The sequence below is a fragment of the Dermatophagoides pteronyssinus genome, unplaced genomic scaffold, assembly GCF_027571235.1.
Source record: "Dermatophagoides pteronyssinus isolate colony J.1.1.1.1 unplaced genomic scaffold, Derpt_VIB-CSIC_2022.12 sq0003, whole genome shotgun sequence".
NCBI lineage: Eukaryota > Metazoa > Arthropoda > Arachnida > Sarcoptiformes > Pyroglyphidae > Dermatophagoides > Dermatophagoides pteronyssinus.
The window spans coordinates 2,802,380-2,825,806 of record NW_027461527.1 but is presented as its reverse complement, the minus strand read 5'-3'; the positions used below and the strand labels follow the sequence as shown (position 1 = coordinate 2,825,806).

At 28.4% G+C, this 23,427-nt stretch overlaps 6 protein-coding genes across 6 annotated transcripts; 4 read left to right on the top strand and 2 right to left on the bottom strand.

Annotated features, from left to right (window-relative positions):
* Positions 1 to 4: 4 nt before the first annotated feature.
* Positions 5 to 1,504, top strand: PGAP3 (Per1-like protein PGAP3). The gene is made up of 6 exons (XM_027343728.2): positions 5 to 172; positions 226 to 461; positions 519 to 737; positions 801 to 1,008; positions 1,066 to 1,270; positions 1,344 to 1,504. The coding sequence occupies exons 1-6, from the start codon at positions 121 to 123 to the stop codon at positions 1,414 to 1,416; spliced, it is 993 nt and encodes a 330-aa protein (XP_027199529.2). The 5' UTR covers positions 5 to 120; the 3' UTR covers positions 1,417 to 1,504.
* A 75-nt stretch (positions 1,505 to 1,579) lies between these two features.
* Positions 1,580 to 2,524, top strand: NC2beta (negative cofactor 2beta). The gene has a single exon (XM_027343731.2). The coding sequence runs from the start codon at positions 1,965 to 1,967 to the stop codon at positions 2,451 to 2,453; it is 489 nt and encodes a 162-aa protein (XP_027199532.1). The 5' UTR covers positions 1,580 to 1,964; the 3' UTR covers positions 2,454 to 2,524.
* A 15-nt stretch (positions 2,525 to 2,539) lies between these two features.
* On the top strand, positions 2,540 to 6,617 carry LOC113793663 (uncharacterized). Its single transcript, XM_027343725.2, has one exon. The coding sequence runs from the start codon at positions 2,696 to 2,698 to the stop codon at positions 6,359 to 6,361; it is 3,666 nt and encodes a 1,221-aa protein (XP_027199526.2). The 5' UTR covers positions 2,540 to 2,695; the 3' UTR covers positions 6,362 to 6,617.
* Positions 6,618 to 6,702: 85 nt separating this feature from the next.
* Positions 6,703 to 8,012, top strand: LOC113793668 (uncharacterized). The gene has a single exon (XM_027343730.2). The coding sequence runs from the start codon at positions 7,049 to 7,051 to the stop codon at positions 7,910 to 7,912; it is 864 nt and encodes a 287-aa protein (XP_027199531.1). The 5' UTR covers positions 6,703 to 7,048; the 3' UTR covers positions 7,913 to 8,012.
* A 7,120-nt stretch (positions 8,013 to 15,132) lies between these two features.
* LOC113793637 (uncharacterized) lies at positions 15,133 to 16,714 on the bottom strand. Its single transcript, XM_027343690.2, has 2 exons — positions 15,405 to 16,714; positions 15,133 to 15,334 (listed from the first exon to the last, which is right to left on the bottom strand). Exons 1-2 carry the CDS (start codon positions 16,652 to 16,654, stop codon positions 15,172 to 15,174), a joined length of 1,413 nt encoding a protein of 470 aa, XP_027199491.2. The 5' UTR covers positions 16,655 to 16,714; the 3' UTR covers positions 15,133 to 15,171.
* Positions 16,715 to 17,619: 905 nt separating this feature from the next.
* On the bottom strand, positions 17,620 to 19,275 carry Dd (CTD nuclear envelope phosphatase 1-like protein dullard). The gene is made up of 5 exons (XM_027343691.2): positions 18,612 to 19,275; positions 18,443 to 18,509; positions 18,188 to 18,378; positions 17,907 to 18,135; positions 17,620 to 17,844 (listed from the first exon to the last, which is right to left on the bottom strand). The coding sequence occupies exons 1-5, from the start codon at positions 18,708 to 18,710 to the stop codon at positions 17,699 to 17,701; spliced, it is 732 nt and encodes a 243-aa protein (XP_027199492.1). The 5' UTR covers positions 18,711 to 19,275; the 3' UTR covers positions 17,620 to 17,698.
* Positions 19,276 to 23,427: the final 4,152 nt, after the last annotated feature.

The window sequence follows — 23,427 nt, the reverse complement described above, 5'->3', positions numbered from 1 at the left end:
CCGAAAACTTTCCGGATCATTATGCAAAAAAAAATCATTTGTAAATAATTTAATAAATTATTTGGAAATTTAGTGCAATGTTTTTAATTTAATCACCTAGAATCATTTTTAAATATAGCCATGATCGATAAGTCATTGATCATCATTTTAGCAATATTTTTATTTGACTTTGGTAATTTTTTAATATTATTTTAACATAGTATTAATGATATTTAATGAATATAGCTCAAGCATCTTTCGGTGATCGTTTACGATTGTTTCAATATTTTTTCATCGATTGTGTTCAAAATAATTGTTCGGAACCAAATTTATTGACACAATTTGAATCAAGACAACCGGTATATTTAAAACTATTCGGATGGGATTGCCAATCCGAATGTCAATTACAAGCACAATGGCAAACAATTGATCGATTACAGAATGATGAGAATGTTCATTCTGTTCCACAATTTTATGGAAAAGTATGATTTCATGAAAATTTTGTTATATTTTTTTTAATTCTCCAAAATTTATAACAGTGGACATTTTATAGATTGTACGGAATCCAAGAGCCGGCATCATTCATTTTTTCCATTGGTAATTTGGCAACAAATTTATACTGTTGGAAGGATTATCGAATTTTCGGTGAATATTCAAATGATCCATTTTATAATTTATGGAGAATACAAGCATTCATATCGATGAATGCCTGGTTTTGGTCGATGGTATTTCATGCTCGTGAAACACCCTTAACTGAGGTTTAGTTTATAATCTTTTTAAATTATTTAATTCAAAAGCTAAATTTGTTTTCTTTTCACTAGAAATTAGATTACTTTTCAGCCTACTTAATTGTGATTTATTTACTATATACGATAACTATTAAAATGATCACCGAAATGTTCAACCTAAAGGTCAAAAAAATTCAGATTTCCTTGGCTATACCTTTCATTGGTTTTTACATATTTCATTTAATTCGAATGTATCATCGATTCGATTATGGTTATAATATGAAAATCAATATTATGACTGGTATGTTGTTTTTTGCAAAAATTTTAACTTAGCTAATTTTGAAAATGTAATCCACAGGTATTACAAGTACAATTTTATGGCTAGTCTGGTGTTTTATTAATCGCTTTCATCGTAAACACATTCGAAAATGTTTTCTTAGTTTAGCATTCGTTAACATTTGTTTGGTGTTGGAATTGTTTGATTTTGCACCGATATTCTACACATTTGATGCACATTCCATTTGGCATTTTGCTACAGCATTTTTTCCATTTTTCTGGTACAGGTAATCCTGATTGTTGTTTTTATCATCAAAAAAAATGTATTTAATCATTAATTCTTGTTTTTTTCCTCTGTAGTTTTCTCAAAGATGAAGCCATATTTTATCTAGTCCAAACATCCGATAAAGATGAAAAAGAAAAATTACTTTGATTTAGTTTTTATTTTTATTTGTTTTTGGAATTTATTAACTGTTTTTCTCAAAAAATAAAATAAAATTTTAGAATTTAAAAAATTTAAAGTGTGGAATTTCTGTTATCCTATCCTCTGTGTACAGTCCGTTCGTAAAGCGAGCGAGAAAAAGAATAAAAACGAGGAAAATATATGTCTTGCGAGGTTCCAATAATCGATGGCGAGTGTGCGATATCGCGACTCAAAATTTTACTATTTTTTATTTTGTTTGTGATTGATTGGTTTAAAAAAAATAATTTTAATGCGAATCGTCGACATTTTTGAATTAAATTCCATTTAGATATAGTTTTTCTACGGTTTCGGTTTGTTTGGCAGTAAAAACAGAAAAAATAACGATTAATCTGTGTTTGAATTGACCAACTGGATGGATAAAACATTTCATTCAGCGACATTGTTTCATCGAGAAAATTTTCAAACATTGATAATTTATCGTTTCGAATGAATCTATAATAATTGTGCAAATTGATTATTGATGAAAAATTCTACCATATCATATTCGATTACATCAAATGGCCTCAAACGATAAAGATGATGATGAACTTACGATACCGCGTGCGGCAATTAATAAATTAATCAAAGAAATCGTACCTGATATTCGTGTAGCCAACGATTCTAGAGAATTTATATTACAATGTTGTTCAGAATTCATTCATAAAATAACAACAGAAGCAAATTTAATATGTGAAAGTCAACAGAAAAAAACAATGTCAGCTGAACATGTTCTATCAGCACTTGATCGACTTGGTTTTTCTAATTATAAATCCGATGCCGAATCTGTTATGAATGATTGTAAAGGTAAACGACGACGACAATCAACACGTTTGGAACATTTAGGTATACCTGAAGAAGAATTACTTCGACAACAACAAGAATTATTTGCTAAAGCTCGTCAAGAACAAGCATTAATTGAACAACAAGAATGGTTACAAATGCAAAATGCCGCCCTTGCTCAGGATAGCTTAAATGTTACAAATGAAGATGAAGAATATGAATCCTAAATCAATTAATCGATTATCACCATTGAAATGACATTATTCTTATCATTAAAAAAAATTACATTCAATCTGAATTTTTCTTTGTTGTTCAATTTTAAATAATTGTTTCTCACGTATCACACATTATAAACATTCATTATCTTCATTTTGAATTCTCTCGTTCAATTTTTTTTTGTTTGTTTAACAAAACTAAAAACAATCTACATTTATTTGCGCTACATAATTTGTGTCTATACACATATAAAATGGCTGACAATAGTTTTCCAATATCATCATCCGATGATAATCGAGCTCAAATAGTAAAACCTCCTGAACAACCACCACCACCACCACTGCAATCAACCGATACGCCTGTATCTGATTCCGAATTAGAAACAAATCTTCAACAAATTCGTAATGATGATGACATTATATGGCGTGATTGGTTTTTTAATAAAATTGAAAAAATTCTTGACATTTCTAACGGAAATAATTCAGTTGGTCAACAACATAATCAGCCACAATCATCATCCCAACAGCAACCTACAATTAAAAATGTTACCGTTATATTCGGTCAAGCCGGTAGTGGCAAAACATTTCTTATGCAATTGCTCAGTCAAACAAAACGTTTTCAAAGTCGTGTTTTGATGTCATTCTTCTGTAAATTTACCTCATCAACACCAAATGATTTCATTCATTATTTTGATCAACAAATTCAGGAAACATTTAATGTTCAAAAATCATCATTATCATCATCATCATCTAAATCACCTAACAATACAAACACCATAACTAATTATAATGTTAATTTTCGTGAAAATTTACTTAAATTATTGAATAGTTTTGCTAAAGATATGACCATTGTAAATAAGTATCAATTACAATCGAAACGTTATCTATTATTAATCGATTCGATTGATTTACGTCCAGATATTTGTGATTTAGTTGCTAGCAATTTATATGCATTACCTAATTGGCTACATGTAATAATAACGGCAAGACCAAAACGTTATCGTGGAATAACGAAAATGTTTTCCGGTGCACGTAAAATTGTCATTGATGATATAAAAAAATCCAATGTCTATAACGATATAATGGGTTATCTTTGCAAACATCAAACAAAACTACAAACACCGACAACATCAAACGAATCATCACAATCATCATCAACATCAAAACATTTGTTGAATAAAATTGTTCATAAAAGTAATGGTTCGATTTTGTACGTCAAGATTTTGATTGATTGTATTGTACAAAAAATTTTCGATGTTCAACAATTAGATTTTGTTGGTGCCACATTGAATGGTCTTTATTTGGCTCTATTCACTAATATGTTTAATAATAATTCCAAATGGGAAAATGAATTCAAAACAATATTCTCATCGATAGAACGAATTAATTCATTCAAAGTATCGATTGCTGATCTCATCACCAAACTTCAATGTACAGAAGATACATTGAGACAAATATTAGATGTTTTGGCTGCACATCATTTGATTTTATTTGCCGATAATAATGAATCAATCAAATTAATACATGGCAGTCTATTTGAATGGTTAAGCGATATCAAACATTGTACAGCACGATTCATTTGTCGATCATATTTTCCCGATGCCGAACAATCACATTTATTTATGATGAATCTTAGCGAACAAGTGGCAAAAAATCGACAGATAGCATTGGCTATTAGTAATAAATACATTCAAGATAATGATGATTCAATAAATGATATTTCAGATGATATGTTATATGAAAGAGATCGTTCGGATTCACAAATGGGAACAACCAGTGGACAAGCACAAGTATCGTCAAATTCAAATAATAAATTATTTGAACTTCAAACACCAGGCATTTATGCCGAAACTGATTACAGTCATATTGAAAAATTTAATAATAATGATAAAAATTTACCAAAAACTAGTTCATTCGAACAAGATCATAGTAATGATAAAAAATATCATGGAAAATTATCGACAAAATTCGATTCAACATTAGTTCCAAATGATCATCATCATAGTAGTTCGTTTATTAATTCAACAAACCAGTTGGAAAGTACTACATCAAATTCATTGAAAGATTGTAAAACTAAACAATGTTTACCGATGGCAATCGATGATGATTGTCTTGTTGACAGTGATGGTGATGAACAACAAAATCCTCTTGTCGATGATCAAGATTTAAGTAAAACAGAAATATCCAAAGAATATCTAAACAAATTATATCAAAAATTTGAACAAGCAATGCATCTATGTGATCTAAAAGCATTGCGTAGCATTCTAAGCCGTTATGGAAATGTCATAATCAATCAAAATTTCATCAATGGTAAAACGCCAATGTATTGGGCGATTAAAAAAGGCAACATGAAATTGGTCGAATTGTTTCTTGAATTTAATGCCGATGTTAATGCTGTTTGTGATCCACAATGGGGATATTCATCATTGATTTTGGCATTAATGCAACATTCGTTTGACATGTGTGAGTTATTATTGGAAAATGATGCTGATGTCGAACTATTGGATCGATATTCAATGCCACCAATTTTACATGCCATTTTAGTCAATTGTTCACCAGAAATTATCAAATTACTTATGTATTGGGGATCGCATACGGATTTTATTGACGAAACTGGTCGATCATTATTGCATTTTGCTGCTAATGAACCGAAAACCTGGGGACAGACAATAAGTTTATTGCTTACTGTTGGTTGTGATGAAATGCATCGAGACAATAATGGTCAAACTGCATTACATATGGCCGCTGCTAATGGTTCGCTTGAAACTGTTGAAGTTCTTGTGGAATTTGGTGGCGATAAATTGATTCATACACAAGATAAATCCGGAAAACTCGCATTACATGAGGCTGTTGCTAAGAATAATTTCGAAGTATGCGAACCATTGATTACACCAAAATCGATAAATCTTATAGCTCATAGTGGTAATTCACCGTTAAGAATTGCAATTTTATCCTATTACCTTGATTTGGCTCAATTATTGATCCTTAAAGGTGCCGATGTGAATTATAAAGATGCTGATGGACGATCAATAATTTATTGTGTCGTTGCATTCACACACAGCACCTTGGAACAAAAAGGACCACCGTTTTTCAATCTTGCCGCATTGTACAAAAATGGACCAGAAGAATATCTAGAAACGGCAGTTAAAACGATTGAATTTTTAGTTCGATTTGGTGTTGATTTAGAAATCAAAGATCTTGAAGGACGAACCGCTTTGCATGTTGCAGCCTGGCAAGGTACATATACGTTAGTTGATTGTTTAATAAAACTTGGTACGAATATTGACGCCATCGATGCTGAAGGTAGAACGCCTCTACATATGTGTGCTTGGAATGGTCATATTGAAGTGGTTCGATTATTGATTGAATCCGGCGCTATAGTCAATCCAATATCATCGACTCAAGGTGCATCGCCATTACTTGTGGCCGCACAACAAGGTCATTATGAAACCTGTGTATATCTATTGCAAGCTGGTTGCGATATTTCACATCGAGATTTTTATGGCCGAAATGCTAAAGATGTTGCATTAAATTGTGGTCATAAAGAAATTGTACAATTAATCGATTCGTTTGTGGCTACAACAATCAGCGGTGTTGGCAGTTTGGAACAAAATCAATCCAATAATGATCTACCTTTGATTGGATCATTGAATCATTCAAATGATCATGATTCAATGGCCATAAAATATTCTAAATATGATGCACGATTCTATCAATCGATCAGTAATAATAATAATAATAATAATAATAATCAAACTTTAGATAATAATAATGGTATAATGGGTTTAGCAATAAATAATACAAATAGTGTGCCAAACAACAATATTAGTAATAATAATAGAAAAGGAGGAATAATTGTTGGATCAAGAAAAGGTAAAAAAACCAGATCGATTAGTAAATTGACCAAAATGTTACATTAATCCATTCTTTTTTTTCATTCATTTATTCATTGATATATTCATATGCATTTTTGTATTTGATTACACTAATTTGATTTCTTTTTCTTTTCTTTTTTTTCAATCAACATCATCACATTTTAATGTTCAAATTCATATTCATATTGTTTGTTTTTTTTATACAACAATCATATACACACATATGCACATCATATATAATCTTATAAATACTTTTCTTTGAATAAATTTTGAATTGAATTAAAAAAAAATCATTAATTAATTTCGAAAATTTTTTTTCACCTTTTTTTAAAAGGATGTTTTTTTTATGGTTGGTTAAAATTGAATAAAATTTTTGATTGATAAACAAGTTTAGTTCAGTGACCATAATAATCATTTACCGTTAGAAGTGTACAGGTCACGATTTATTCAATGAATCCCAAAAAAAAATAAGAATAAACAAAAACAACTTCGATACGAAACCGGTTCATCCGGATTATTCATTCGGAATCTAATGATCATCATTGTGTGGTTGATATTTACCGATCAAATTTTATTTAGCTAATGAATGTGAATTGACCTCAGTTTGAATTGATCGTGTTTATGATTGCCAGCCATCGTCATCAATAAGAAAAAAAAATTGAACTTTGTGTCCACTTTCACGAAATACACACACACACATATAAAACAAACAAACATACAAAGAAAAACAAGATGAAATTTTTTTCGATTTTTTGTTTATTTTTATTTATTTTGAATAATTCATTCATTGTAAATCATGCCAATCCAATTGGAACGTCCGAATTCAGTGATAACGATGATGATGAAAAATTACATTCAATAGATCCAATCGAAACAACAGCAAAATTATTGATCCGTGTCGATGAAATGGTTGAAAAATTATTAGCCGCAAATAATAATAATGATGAATCAATTTCCGGTGAACATTATTATATATCGGATGATCATGTTGAAACACCATCATCAATTGTAATTGATGAAGATAAACAACAAGTTGATGATACAAAAAATCAAGACCAACAAGAAGAACGGTTTTCCGTTTTGTTAACCGATTTGAAAAAGATTGACGAAATGATCGGTATTGCCATTGCTAAAGCTAATTTAAATCGTCAATATCGATTGGTAATGCGATTACGTCCATTACAATCATATGTTCAACAAATTTATCGAAATCTTGAATCACTTCGTGCACGTGTTGTAGCTATTGCTACATTATCCAATTTAGCCATTACTGTTAATGATGTTCTGGTACAATTCGGTGATGTAATGACCAGTTCACAGATTATGTCATCCGGTATAATATCGAAAAATCCACCACCAAAAATTCTTCCAGGTATTTCGAATTTTAGTAATGATATTGTTCCAATGGTAACAAATGAATCGGCAAAAGATGAAGTTGAAAATAGAAATATTTCCGAATCATCATCATCATTATCACCATCAACAATGACGACTGCAATTGCAACAACAAATAACGATAATCTTACCACACTTTCAAATATCGAAGTAGATGCTGAACTTTTTTTCCAAAATATTCTTCTAGATCATAAGAAATGAAAATGAAAATGATAATCAATCAATCGTTTTTTTTCAAATAAACAATTCATTTATTTATTTATCTATATTTGAATATATTGTAAAGGATCATAATAATAATAATAATAATAATAATAAAAGTAAAATGGAAATTCAAACAAGAAAACAATACCTTTTTTGTTGCTTTGTTTATCTCTTTTTTTTCAATCAATAGTTTTCCCTTTTGCCAATGTTGAACAATAAGTAATCGAACAACATCTTACGAGACAGTATTAGAATAATTATTTTTTTCAAAAAAAAACCATCAATAATAATAATAATGGTAATTTTTTTTTAACATTTCGATAAAAAATGGATCTAATACATGTCTGGTAAGATGCCAACCGTTACTCAAATCAATAACTTTTTTCTTTGTTCTGGTTTCCTCAATTTGATCGATTAAATGGTGTTGATCAGATTATTAATGTGAAGCAGGTGTGTGTTTTGTGAGTGTGTGTGGGTTGAAATGATCATATTGATCATCATTTTTTTGGTTTTGTTTTTTTTTATATTTGCACGTCATTCTTCAATCGTTGTTTGTTTGTCGCTAAGGAAAAAAACGAAATAAAAAATCAAAATTAGGTTTGTTTTTTATTGGATAATTTTTTGATACTTACTTTTTGAATATAAGTAATATTTCTTTATCGTAAAATAGTCGCACACATTATACACAAATATCGTTTCGCTGATCAATGAATAATCTTCAATTTTCAATAATCATTATCGATGGCATTCTCAATAAAAAAAACAAAAAAATAACTGTAATAATAATAATAACTGTAATACGAGAACAAAAACAACAGATAATTTAACACTGAAATAAAGCTCGTGATACATGAGATAAATTGAATTAATTTTTTTCAACAAAAATAAGTTTCTTTTGGACTCATCAAAGTAGTTTACGAAAACAACAGCAACAAACAACTTTTCTTCTACGTCTTCGTTTTTTTTTGATCATCAATTCATTCCAAAAAAGTCTGATGTATATGTTGTTGATTTCTTCATTGAACAACAACAACAACATTATCAATCCTCAAAAATAGCAAAAGAAATGCTTGAAGCTTTGAAGAAGAAGAAAAAAAAATCGAAACCAAAGTCTTCATTCATTGATTCATTCATTCAAGTTGTAGCCGTTGATATTTTGTTTTCAAATCGAAATGCGGCGACACACTTGTTGCTTTTTTTTTGTTTTGGATGTTGCTTTTCCTGTTACCACTGCTAGATTTTTACAATGTCATCGACGTTTTTTTTTAGTTCATTCGTGATTCGATCATCATAATCATCATCATTCGGGTTATTGCTGTCTGTTATTTTATTTTATTTTTTGATTCGCCGAATCGGTGGTATTTTTTTCTGCTGCTGCTGTTGTTGTTTTTTTCAATCATACATGGCACATTTTATAAATGTGAATGATGTGTATGTGTGTTTAAAAAAGCATAGAGAGAAAATTTCAAACAACAAAAAAACTAAACAACTAACATATATAGCGAGATAGAGAAAGAAAGATCATCATCATCATATATCAATTGAACCGAAACACAAAAAAATCATTGAATGATTTTGTTATTGGAATTTCGTTCAAAAACAAAACAAAACAGAAAAAAAGCTGAATAAATGTATTTTAGATTTGGAAGATTTTTTGAAAAAAATAAAAATAATGAACAATCAATGATGGGCGTGAAGCTTTTCTTCGATATGATACATGATATTATCACCTAATAATATAACCGAACAACAACAAGATTTATCTTTATTTTTTTTTCTGAATGATTTTTTGTTTTTGTTTTTCTCGTAAACAAAATGATATCCAATCGAAGGATGATAGGATGATATTTTTTTTTTTTTTTTTTGTTATATTTGATCAATTGATTCGGTTAAACATTCGAAATCAAAATGATAATGATATGTAGATATTCAGCGGAAAATTTCCAGAAAAACAATTTTATAAAACATATCATATTTACACATTTATAAATGATATTAGTTTTTTTTGTTTTTTGTTTTGTAGATATAGAAATATACACTATCAACAAAAAAAGAAAGAATATCATATACAGAAAGATTTATTTGATGATGATGATATTATAAACTTATCAAACAACATTCAAATAACTAAAACTTTTCGATGAATAACAATCAAATCAAATAGAAAAAAAAACTAACACAAACATCATCAACATCAATGGTAACAACAACAACAACAAGCATGCCGATATCATCATCACCATGGCCAAAAAAAAATTATCTTTAAAAATATTTATTTAAATATATATAAAAAAAACTATAAATGGCGACATTTTCTAAAACAGAAAAACATACCACCATTTTTTTTTCGCTGATGATGATAATGATGACATGCAAAGAGACAAAAGTAGGAGTGTGAAGGATATATATTTTTGATGTTAGGGAGAGAATTATTTTTTGATCATCATCCACAGAGTGTTAGAGAGAGAGAGAGTTTAGTTAGTTTGGCAAAATAACTACAGGAAAGCTATGTTTTTCTGTTTCTGTTTGTTGAAAAGTTAAATTATCTATTTTTACAATTGAATGTAATGGCGAAAAAAAATATTGAAAAAGAGATAAGGATACAAAACAAATTGAATGAAATGAAATCCGTAATTTTTCATTATCCTCCCCTTTATTCAGCATATCGATAGAACTGAAAACAAAAAAAAATTTCCTCACTCTCTCACTCTCTCTCTTGGTTGTTTTTTTCTCTTAACTTTCAATTTAAAAAAAAAAAACAGGAAAACAAATGAGGAAAATATTTTTAAATAATAATAATAATTTTTCTGTTTCGGACATAAATTATCATTGAATAATGCGAAAAAAAATTCTGGTATTCATTTCAATCAACTTATTGATTGAATCGATTTATGATCGATGCTTTTACTGGCTATCGATTTTCAATTTTTTTTTCGATCCAATTACCTTATTGTTATTTGGAAAATGAACAAACGCAAAATGTGCAACAAAAAAACAGTACAAGAAAACCAAACAAATATTGCAACCGAATTTAAAAGTGAATAAAAATAAACAATTTTCGAAGGAAAAAAAACAACAACAATCAGATCAAATCCTATATAAACAGATTTCAAACAAACTAAAAAAATGGAAAAAATTTTTCTAAGAAATATATAAAAAAAAGGATTGTTACAACAACAACATAAAAAATGACGAACCATTTTTCAAAATGATGACGATGATGTTGATGATGATAATGATGAATTGTATGTTTTGTGTGATTGAGGATGAGGAAGAATAGAATAAATTCTTTAGAAAATTTTTAACAAAAAAAAAAACGATGATGTTGAGGATGACGAATACACCAAACCAACCAACCAACCATCCATTCATCTATACTGCAGGATTTTATTTTAGAAAATTCATTTTTGGCTAAAATTCTATAAGCAGTTGATGAATGACAAAGATATTTTGGTTGACAAACCATACATACATACATACAAACACACAGACACACACGTACACACCTACATTGCATCTAAACACAAGTCAAACGAAACAGAATATGAAACAAAAAAAAACGCAATGACATCGACGAAAATGTCGACCGTTATTTATATACACATCAAACAAACAACGATGGTAACGACGACGATAATGATGATGATAAAGTCTCGAGGTCTACTGCCATCATCATCATAAGGATGATTCGATATTTTTTCTTTCTCTCTCTCCCATTTCTATCCATTGATAACAGAAAATCAGAAAAAAATCCAACAACGTTGTTTTTGTCATTGTCGTCGTCGTTGTTGTTGTTGATGATGATAATAAAATATTGTAGAAAAGATTTCTATGTGATGTATTTGATGTATGTGAAAGAAATCTTTTCATTCTAGATTGGATTTAATAATTTTTTTTCTTCTTCTTTTTGTTTGGTTTTTCTTCCATCATAGTTGATTTGATCATCATCATCATCGTCGTAATCATACCAACAACAACAACAACAACAAAAACTATATCACACACTAAACAGCCATAGAAAAAAAAATGGCAATAAGATAAATTCAGATCATCATCATCATCATTCATAGTAATGCTAAATCAGCCATTCTGTTGTCGTTGTTGTTGGAAGAAATTGTCAAAAAACAAAATATAAGATGAGTTTACCATTTTTCGATGTTCTCGATCTTCATCGGATGGGTGTGTTTGTGTGTGTGTGTGTGTGTTTGAAGGCGCCTTGTAGTAGTTATTAAAGCCAGAAAGAAAAATCAATTAAAAGCGATAATGGTGGTGATCAACAACGAAACACTTTTCCTGAAAAAATAAATTTGCAATAAGACTATAGGGTGTTGTTTGAATCGTACGATCAAACAGTGTACATATAATTTACAAATAAAAATTTAGATTGATAAATTGTACAGATTGATGATAATGATGATGATGATTATAAAAAAAATTAACCATTTGATTTTTGGTGATAATGGTTAAGAGGTTTGAGGAATACAAATCAAACACACAGTTACTTTTATAGTTGTATATCAGACCAGACTCTCTGTATCATCATCATCATCATCATCATCATCATTACAAACGAATCATAAAAATCATTGATTTTTGGTTTTCTACTGTAAACTCACACTTGTACCACACCATGGTGATGATTATTGCAATGATCATCATCATCACATCAAAAAAAAATGACGATAATGATAATTATTTTTCAAACGAAAACAAACATAGAAAAAAAAACTATTAATATTACAATCCTTTTGGATTATTACTATGATGATGATCAATTCGAAAGATTAATTGATTATAGATTTTTATAAGATAATTTAATTGGTCATTGAAAATATTATTTATAATTAATAATTGATTTAGATTTAATGATGATGTCTATAATAATTCAATAATTATGATGTGTTATTAATAACACATCAATCAAGACATCATTATGATTGATTGAAAATGGATTTTTTAATCTATTAAAAACACATCTGGATCTGGCTAATGTTTATTGAAAATAAAATAAATTTATTTACGCAAAAACTTCGCGAAAGTTTTTCGTTTTCACATCATTCAATAAACATCATTGAATCGGGTCCAAAGGACGGAATAAAATTATATTTTTTTTTAATATCAAAAACGAAATAGCGAAAACAAAATTTGGAAAAAAAACATCTTATCAATTAGGCAAGCAAGCAAAACAACGACTGGCTATCACTTTTTTTCCTTCTTTTCTGTCTCTCTCTCGCTTCACTTGTTGATCATCGATTCGGCCAAAAAAACAGAAAACAAATCTAATCTTTGTCTTCAGAAAAAAAACAACAAATTCATGGAAAAAATGCAATAAATTTCAAGCTAAATTCAGAATAAAATTGCACGATTGAATTGAATTGATTTTTGTTTTTCGTTCACATTCAAGCATATCATGGGTGCGAATGTCACATGCATTGTGAGTCATATTGATATATTAAATTCGAATCTTTATTATTATCTTGTCATACCATCATTATCTCTAGACATTTTTGATTGTCTTGGTGTCATTTTTTTTGTTGTTGGTTTGATGCGTGTGCGAATTCGATCTCTTTTTTTCTGTTTTGTAGGATGTGGAAACATTCGAAGAAAAAGGCGAGAAATAAATTCGATACACTGTCATTGATTAAACAGAAGAAAATCTATTAGATGCAAATGGTTATATGTCACAAGATAATTGAATAATGATGATGATGTTTCAGTCAATTTCGGGATGCTCAATCAAATTCGAATCGAGAACAGAGAAAAAAAATTTACAAAAACCAAATGATGAATAAATTAAACAGACCAGAATTTTTTTTTTTACTGCTGTTTTATCATTCGAAAAGACTCAGATATAGAGATAAAGAGAAATGAAAAAATCTTCACACATCTGGCCAACATTACATTATCATCATCAAAAAATGATGACTGATTTTTTTTTGTGTTTTCTCCTCAAATTTCTTTTGAAATCATTTTTAGTTTCGAAAAAAATAAGTCAATAATAATTTAAGATTTATAAATAAAAAAAAATTTCAAATCTGAATTTAGAAATTTTCACTTGTTCAAAAAATAAAAATTAAATTTTCACACACACAAACACACTGGACAACTGGATTCAAGCAAACAACAACAACAACAACAAAAATATCTAGCATCCATTAAACTTGTGGATTTCTTGTTTTCCCGAAAAAAAACAAACTTACCACCATCACCATCACCATTATCATCATTATCATCTTGATGAATGTTGAAAAAAAGAGGTTTTTTTTTCACTGTTGAAATTAGTTCATATAAATGGATTCGACACTGTTTGAATGAATTTTTTGTTTGCCTCGACAAAAAAAACCAAAGAGAGACATCAAATGGTGCGAAATTTTCAACAGAAAAAACTTACATTCGGAAATTGTAGGAAAATTCATCATCGGTTTATTTTTTTTTCTGAAAAGCAAAGCAAAGAAAAAAAATCAATCATAATAATCAATTCAATATAGATTCAAATTCATTGAATGACAAATTAAAGGACATATTTAGGACGAACAACAACAACAACAACAACAACAAAATACATACGATATTATCAATGGTGGGGGAAAAATTATACCAGACATCATAAAAACCGTTCTTACCATGATCAAATCATTGATGATGATGATCAACAACAAATTCAAATTGATAAATTATCATCGAAAATATGATTCGAATTGAATTTTTTCTTTATCATCGTTTTGTTTCGTTATTTCGTTCACGTTCGTGAAAAAAGAAAAAAAGAAAAGAAAAATCATTATTTCATTTTTTTGGGTAAATTGTTTATGAATCTTACGATCGATCGATATCAAGTGAGGAGATTAGATTTTTTTTTCGTTATGTTTTGAAAAAAACTTGCCAAAATGTACCAAAATCATCAATCGAATCATCAAGTCAAATTGATGAAATGATTTGCATATAATAATGGATTTCGTTTGTACGTACACGACAATAGATAAATGATAAATGTCCTGACCTTTTTTGGTAATGTAATGATAGAATTGTCACATGTACGGAAATGATTATTGATTTCCGTTTTTCTTAATTGAACACAGTCGACATCTAGTGTTTACTTTTCATTTATTAATATTTTAAAAAAAAAAAAATAATAACAGTTATTCAAATTGTAAAAGAAATGATTAAAACAAAAGTTACAATAAATTATAATTTTTTAAAATAATGAACGACATCTATCGTTGTCGATTGATAATTGAGTTATTCAATTTTAATTTTTTTCAAAAATTCAATCTCATTGAACATATTTCGGTTGAATAATCCAGATTATTACATTGATTCAATTGAGCAATTTTTGAATGATTATTAAAATAACGAAATGAATCTTTACCACAACGAATTAATACATAGATTGAAACACATTGTTTGAATTCAGAAATGGCACTAAACAGAAAAAAAATCAAAGCAAAATTGTTGTTAATAATTATCAAAAATTATCGTTCGAATTGCTTACCAACAAATCGTTTCACTTTCTCGTTGCCAATCCAATTGCACACCGTTTACATCTTCTTCATGCCATAATTGACGAATACGACGATCAAAACGTCGTTCACAAGGTTTATCAAATTTTTTCACCACCCAATTACAATAAGGATCAAGAAGACTGCCAAAATCTGTACGTAAATTGAATGCAAATCGTTTTGCACGATCCCAATAATCATTATAGATGTTTTCTTGCATACCGATTATATGTTTTTTACGTATCCATTGATGTTTTAGTTCGTAGCAAATTTTTGGCAAATGTTTTTGTTGTGATAGATTCCATTTAATTGTGCCCAGAATTATCTGTACAGTAGCTTCTTTTTCATCCAATGAACATTCACTATCCTCTTCATAAAGATATTTTTTCAAACAACGTTCAAAATGATAAACAGATTCACATTGATTGCCAGTTTGTATTTCATCATGACCAAATTGAAAATCCTGACCCATATTTGTTGTCCAACATATTGATATAACTTGTGTAGGTATACATGGACCACGAGAATTACTAATCAAATGACTCATACCATTTTGATCGATCCATACATTTTCTTTTACATTTTCATCGTTCGATGGTCCAAGCCAATCAATTTCTTTTTGTTTACATGAAACAATTGTTTCATTATTCTGTGTAATAACATATTTCAATATACTAAATGATGACCATGTCATTCTTTTTTCACATTTATCAGCAAAATTAATTAAACATGTAAATTCTTTATCCAATGATCGACATACATTCAAAACATCGATTTGTGATGAAACTTCTTCCTCTTCGGTACGATTTACAGTGAAAACAACAAAACGACCTTCAATAATTTCAATTTTCCGTAATAAACTTGATTCACAATCGGTTAATAAATGTAGATCACAATCAAATTCTTCTTCAAATTGAATGCCGGTAGTAAAATTATATGCACGAAATGTAAAATCAATATTGCTGGCACCTTTTCGTAATAAACGTTGATAATAATCATTTAAACGATCCATATTACGTTGACGATTTTGTCGCATCAACATTAATCCATTACGAAAATTATCATATTCTTCTTTATCTATTTTTTCATTCACTAATGATGGTTTAAAATGATTACGAAATGTTGCAATTTTTTGTTCTTGATTATTAACTGGATTATCAATCGATACATTATTCGCATGGATCGATATGATAGCTGTCAAAATGATTAATAAAATGCTGAAAATTTTGAATGAAATCGTCATGATTCTATTTATAAAACAAAGAATAAAGATGAAATTGAAATAACAACCAATTTGAATTTATCGCTTGCTTTAATATATGAAAACCCATACAAAATTGAATCTTCAAAACAAAAAACAATGATGATCAATGTTTAAACTTTTTTGTTTTTGTTGATCTATTTTGGCATTGACTTTTGAATATTCAACATCATCATCATCATCATTGCAACGCATGTTGATCACATATTTGGATTTTTAAAAAAATGATCAAAACATTGTCATTTTTATTTTACAAAAAAAAACAAACCAGAAAAAAATGTTACAAATAAATAATGGATCCAAATAAAGTGAAACAAACTTAGGAAAACAAAACATGAAATCCAAAAAAAGAATCGTTCATTTATATACAAAGAAACAAAAAAAATTGATGACAAAAACAACCTAACAAATACTAAATTATCATATCGTTATTTACAATATTTTTGAGAAGAAAAACAAATCACAATTCGAAAACAAACATATACCCGCGAAAGATTTGATTCGAAATTGATTTGTTTTTGTTTTTTAGAATAGTTACCGAAATGTTACTGAAAATGGAAATTAAATTCAAAGAGAAAATATTAACGAGTTAATTATTTTTCATTATAATTTACAATGAAACATCATCATTAGTAGAGAAAAAAAAAATTACAAATGATCGATTAATGATGATGCTTAGTCTGTCTGTGTATGTGTGTGTGGGGGCAAATTACAATTGCAAAAAATGAAAATTCGTTATCATTTATTCCTATAGATGAAAATTAGTTGTTTTTTTTGGCAGGTAATTTCTGATCAAATGTAATGATGATGATGATGATGATAATGTCAAAAAATAATTTGTATTCCATTTCGAAAATTGATCAAGTGAAATGATGAAAGGCTGATGCATGTGTGTGTGTGTGTATCTCGGTAGGTTTTGGCTGCAAAATATTCAATTAATCATGAAGTTAAGAAAAATAGACATTTTTTTATCGAAAATTTTTTTAAAAAAAAATAAGTTGTAGGCATGATGTTGAGATTTTTTTTTCAAAACATTTTATGCAGATGAAGATTGCGGCTTAATACGGATCGTACATCGCTTGTAAAACGTAATGCATCCAATACAGGTAATAGATTTAATAATGCAGTATCGGTAGGATCACAAAACCATGATTTAATTGGTATAGCATTGTCTATTGATTCGAAAAAATAAAAAGATAATCTTTTTTTTGAAAAGAAAAATTAAAATTCTAACCTGGATAAGAACGATATGCACCCGGACTATTGTCCAGAATAAAAACACTTGATAGATCACCAACAATTGTGGACAAATCTTTCGTATAGCTACCAAAATCTAATGTACAATGTTGACGAAAAAAACGTCTCCGTAATATACCACGATTATTATCCAATTTATCTGCAACGGCTTGTCCATATATTTCCATACTGGCGGTAAATACGACCAAATCATACCAATTGCTCACCTGCACAATGATGATTAAAAAATAATATCCATCATAATATGACTTTCCTTACCACATCAAGAAAATAATCAACATGTGGCCTTTTATGTACATAAAATCTGACTGGATTACGATCAATCGTAACACGAAGTATAAAATCGGGTGGTGTACCCGGTTTCACAGTTTGTCTGGCTATACCATCATGTTGTGAATGTATCAAAGTTTCATCAAGATCAAGAACCAATGTTTTCCGTTTGACAAGATCTATGAAAACAAAAAAACAAATACAACATATATCACATGGTTATATAATGAATATAAAACTTACTTAAACGATGTGCTGATAATGGCGATAATGGTAAGATGTCATATTTAACTGTTTGATGTTGTTTCAGCTGATGATAAAAAACAATGTCCATGGTAACAAGTATAAATAAATGAATGAATATTTTAATGATAATAAAAATTCTAATAAATGATCAAATTAAATAACTTACCGCTCGAGTTTGTTTTTTTATTGAATAACAAATACATGACCAAACACGTGCAGTGAATAACAAAAATGCTTTCAAACCCATTTGAATTTGTTTAAACATTTGCGAAAATAATCTTCGTTTGATCAATATAGATCACATTAATCGAAATAAATTTAACACAAAATTTGCAAACAAAAAAAACAGAAAAAAACGAAACAAAGAGAATAAAAGAAATATGAGTCGTCTAAGACTTTTTTTTCCAAGATTTAAAAAATTTGAAATGAAAATTCAGATGATAATTGAATGAATTGTCATTATCACAATGATTATTATGTATGATGATTCGATAACAATAAATAAATATTTGATCGAATCAGAAAATGATGATGTGTTAATGTTATCGATTATAAATGTGTGTATACACAAAAAACAAAATAAACAAATTGATTCAAATGACAACAAATTATCTTGAAAGAATATGGAACAAAGAATGTTGAGAATAAAGTGAAAAAAGAAGAAGAAATTATGGCTGTTATGGTGATGATAGATTTGCATAACCCTGTTACTTTGGTTATGTTTTTTTCAGTCTTTGATTGTGTGGTTATATTATTATAATTTCAATGATGATGATGATGATGATAATGATGGATGTTCATACATGTGAGAGAAATATCAAATATACAAATACTATGCAAAATGATGTTTTGTACTTTTTTTTTATTTTATTAATAAAAAAAAGTACAAAACTAATAACGATGGTTATTATCTTGAATTGTACACAGAGAGAAATAATTTAGGCTTTTTAACTTTTTTGACTATTTTTGTTGAAATAGCTTGATCATGTGACACAATTTTCAAAATTTCACTCAAAAGTCGTCTGTTGAAACCAATCGAATACAACATTTGTTGAAATAGCGAAAAAATCATTAAAAATTGAAAAATTTTCTAAGTCAAAACCAAAAATTGAAAAATTTTCCAAGTCAAAACCAAAAATTGAAAAATTTTCTAAGTCAAAACCAAAAATTGAAAAATTTTCTAAGTCAAAACCAAAAATTGAAAAATTTTCTAAGTCAAAACCAAAATTGAAAAATTTTTAAGTCAAAACCAAAAATTGAAAAATTTTCTAAGTCAAAACCAAAAATTGAAAAATTTTCTAAGTCAAAACCAAAAATTGAAAAATTTTCTAAGTCAAAACCAAAAATTGAAAAATTTTCTAAGTCAAAACCAAAATTGAAAAATTTTTTAAGTCAAAACCAAAAATTGAAAAATTTTCTAAGTCAAAACCAAAAATTGAAAAATTTTCTAAGTCAAAACCAAAATTGAAAAATTCCCTTAAGTCGAAGCCGAAATTGAAAAATTTTCTGTCGAAGTCGAACTTTAAAAATTTTTATGTTAAAATCGGACTTTGAAAAATTTTCTAAGTCTAAAGCCAAAATTGAAAAATTTTTTAAGTCGAAAGCCAAAATTGAAAAATTCCCTTAAGTCGAAGCCAAAATTGAAAAATTTTCCAAGTCGAAAGCCAAAATTGAAAAATTTTCTGTCGAAGTCGAACTTTAAAAATTTTTTATGTTAAAATCGGACTTTGAAAAATTTTCCAAGTCTAAAGCCAAAATTGAAAAATTCCCTTAAGTCGAAGCCGAAATCTGAAAAATTTTCAGTCGAAGTCGAACTTTAAAATTTTTTCAAAATCGGACTTAGAAAAATTTTTAAGTCGAAATTGGACTTTGAAAAATTCTTGAAATTGAAATCGGACTTAGAAAAATTTTTTAGTCAAAACCAAAAATTAAAAAATTTCTAAGTCGAAAGCCAAAATTTGAAAAATTTTCTAAGTCGAAAGCCAAAATTTGAAAAATTTTCTAAGTCAAAATCGGCCTTTGAAAAATTTCCAATATGAAAAGAGAAATCATTTAGGTGATAATTCACCAACAATATCATATCTTAACAGTTTATTCCTGTTTAGTTAGATCGAATTTTGGTTGGGTTTTTTTAAAAAATTGGTTTACGTTTATGGAAATTTCAATCATAATGGAAAATGTGTTGGTCACGGGTTCGAATCCTCGCAGCGCCTTAATAAAAAATATATGTAAATCAGGTATTTTCAATTGAGAATTAATTGACTTTAAAAGAACCAAAGGATAAAAAAACAAAACAGTTCAATAAAAGAATCAAAAAAAAAAAAAAAAATTGGAAAAAAGAATCAAAAAAAAAAAAAAAAAATTGGAAAAAGAATCGAAAAAAAATTTTTTTCGCTCGTTTCTTTTCTTTTAAAAATTTAAAATCAGTGCCATCTGTCGATGAAAAAAGGACTGAGTTTTCGCAAAGGGTTGTCCTTAAAGACTATAACCGAAATTTTTTCCCTCTGTGTAGGTGGTGGTGGTGGTAATTTTATAGGCGCCAATATTACAATCACCTCATTCTAAAAGATTATTTTTATTATTTCTATCTTGATTCTCTCACAGTATTTTGGTATATATGAGTGTGTGTATGTGTTGGATATATAATGGATTACACATTGAATAATGTTGGCGGCTCCCAATTCAACAATATAACCGACAACCAAACCAAACAAAAAAAAATATATCACAGTATACGTTGTTCTTTGTTTGCAGACATTCAAGATAATAAAAAAAAGGATAAATAAACTGAGAATCGTTGTTGCTTGCGCAGATTTTTACCATGTTCATACACACACACACACACAAACAAACAATTTCTGCATATATCAAATGTAAAATTGTTGTTGTTGTTGTTTTTTTTAATTGGTAATTGAAAAAAAAACAAAACGATTCTTTTGACCAGAGAAAAAATCGGATTTTTTTTTCATTTACAAAATGAAAATTCTATTTTTTCTCCCGATGAAATATCACGAGAAAACAAAAAAACGTTTCGAACGTTATAAATGAATGTTGCTTCAATGTTTTTTGATCGGCATCCAATAGATGGCAGTAATAGAATTAGAAAAATTATAATGAATGGCGCCAATTTTGTTTTGTTGTTGTTTTACATTCGAACACATAATTTATATCCGTCATTATAAATCGGATATGTTTTTGTTAGATGTGTATAGATTTTCCTTTATTAAGTTTATAACTTTGGAATTTTATTTTATTTTATCATTCTAATAAAGTGTTTGTTTGTTTGTTTTTTATGATGATTGATGATGATGATGATGATGGAAATCAGGATCAAGATGATAATCTATTTACACAACATTTTCGAATAGCTAAAAATCTGAAAGATGTATAATTATAATCATTTACCTATCTGCTCTCTCTCTCTCTCCAAAAAAAAATTGATTATCGTTTATTGATCTTGCATGATAAGATTCAAATTTTTTGTTTCCAATGCAAACAATATCCAAGAAAGAATCCGAAAAAAATACATTATTCGATTTGACAATAACATAAAATAAAAATGAAATTTCCTATAGGAATCCAAATAGAGTTCAAACTGTCAATACATTTTTACAAGAATTTATTGAATAAATTCTAAATGAAAAAAAAACTAACTAAAATATTCAATCCAAAGAAGATGGCTGCCCCTTGGTTAACAAAAAAAAAAGATGAAAGAAATGAAGAGAGCAACGAACGAAACGTTGAATGATATTTATTATCATTGTAATGGTCACAATGTTATGATTAACATTCTATATCGATCGTTTTTGATCTAACAAAATGGATATTTCCTTCCCCCCTCTCGTACAAATCAATTCTTTGACGTTTGATCAAATTGAATACCACTACTAATAAACGTAATAATTGTTGAAACGGAATAGATTCTATTGATTGTGACCAACAATTGAAGCAATAACAATACGTTAACGTTTACGATTTTATATATATCGAACAAAGACAAATCGACTACGCCTTCCAATATATTCGATATTATAACAAATAACAGCAGATATATCTTTGGAAAAAAAAATCATGATCGGTTTGGATCCTGCCTCTAACACTCTACCACTACCAATTACTATCGAATTATTAGAATTCCAAGAAAGTAGTAGCATTCATAGATGTACATAAGATATATAGTGTTCCAGCAGGTATCAATGAAAGAAGAAGAAGAAATATTCGATTTAAGTTTCAATTCACATATACATTCTTCACCAACAAAACCAGAGAAAAAAAAATAATCCAATTGTATATCCGAAAATTTCAACCAGCCGATCTTCCTCTCCCTCTTTTTCTCTCTTTGTTCATTGTGTGTTCAACAACAACAACAACAACAATCAAATTCGGTTCGTGCTCGAATTTATGAACGAAACAAGAAGGGAAAAGAAAGAAAGAACAAAAATCGGAATCGTGTAAATTTGTATGTTTTTGTGTGTGTGTGCGTGTGCATATGTATTTCCATCATCCTCAATTATCATTATCATCATGTTCCACAAATTTTTCATCCTCCTCAATTTTTGTTTTTTTTTCAAAATTATGAGCAAAGAGAGTTGAGAGAGAAAGAGCTCAAGCCGAACCGATTTGTTAGAGTTGATAAAAGTTTGAGTTTGTCGAGTATCTTTGAATCTAATACGCGTATATTATTTATTTTATGTATTTGTGTGTTTGTAAAAGTGAGCTTTCTATTGAGTTCTTTCTTCTTTCTTCTTCTTTTGAAAGTATACTATCCTCTCCCTCTTTTTTTTTCCAATATCTGTTGTTGTTTCAGAGTACTAATATTGATGCTGCTATTTGGTGTTGATGATGATGTTTTCTCTTGGGTGCCAGATTGATCTCTATTCATCCATTATTATTATATCCCATATATCCATTTAGCTAGCTTGCTAGCATAATTCAATGTATTATGAATACAAAATACAACAACAACAACAATTATTATTCAA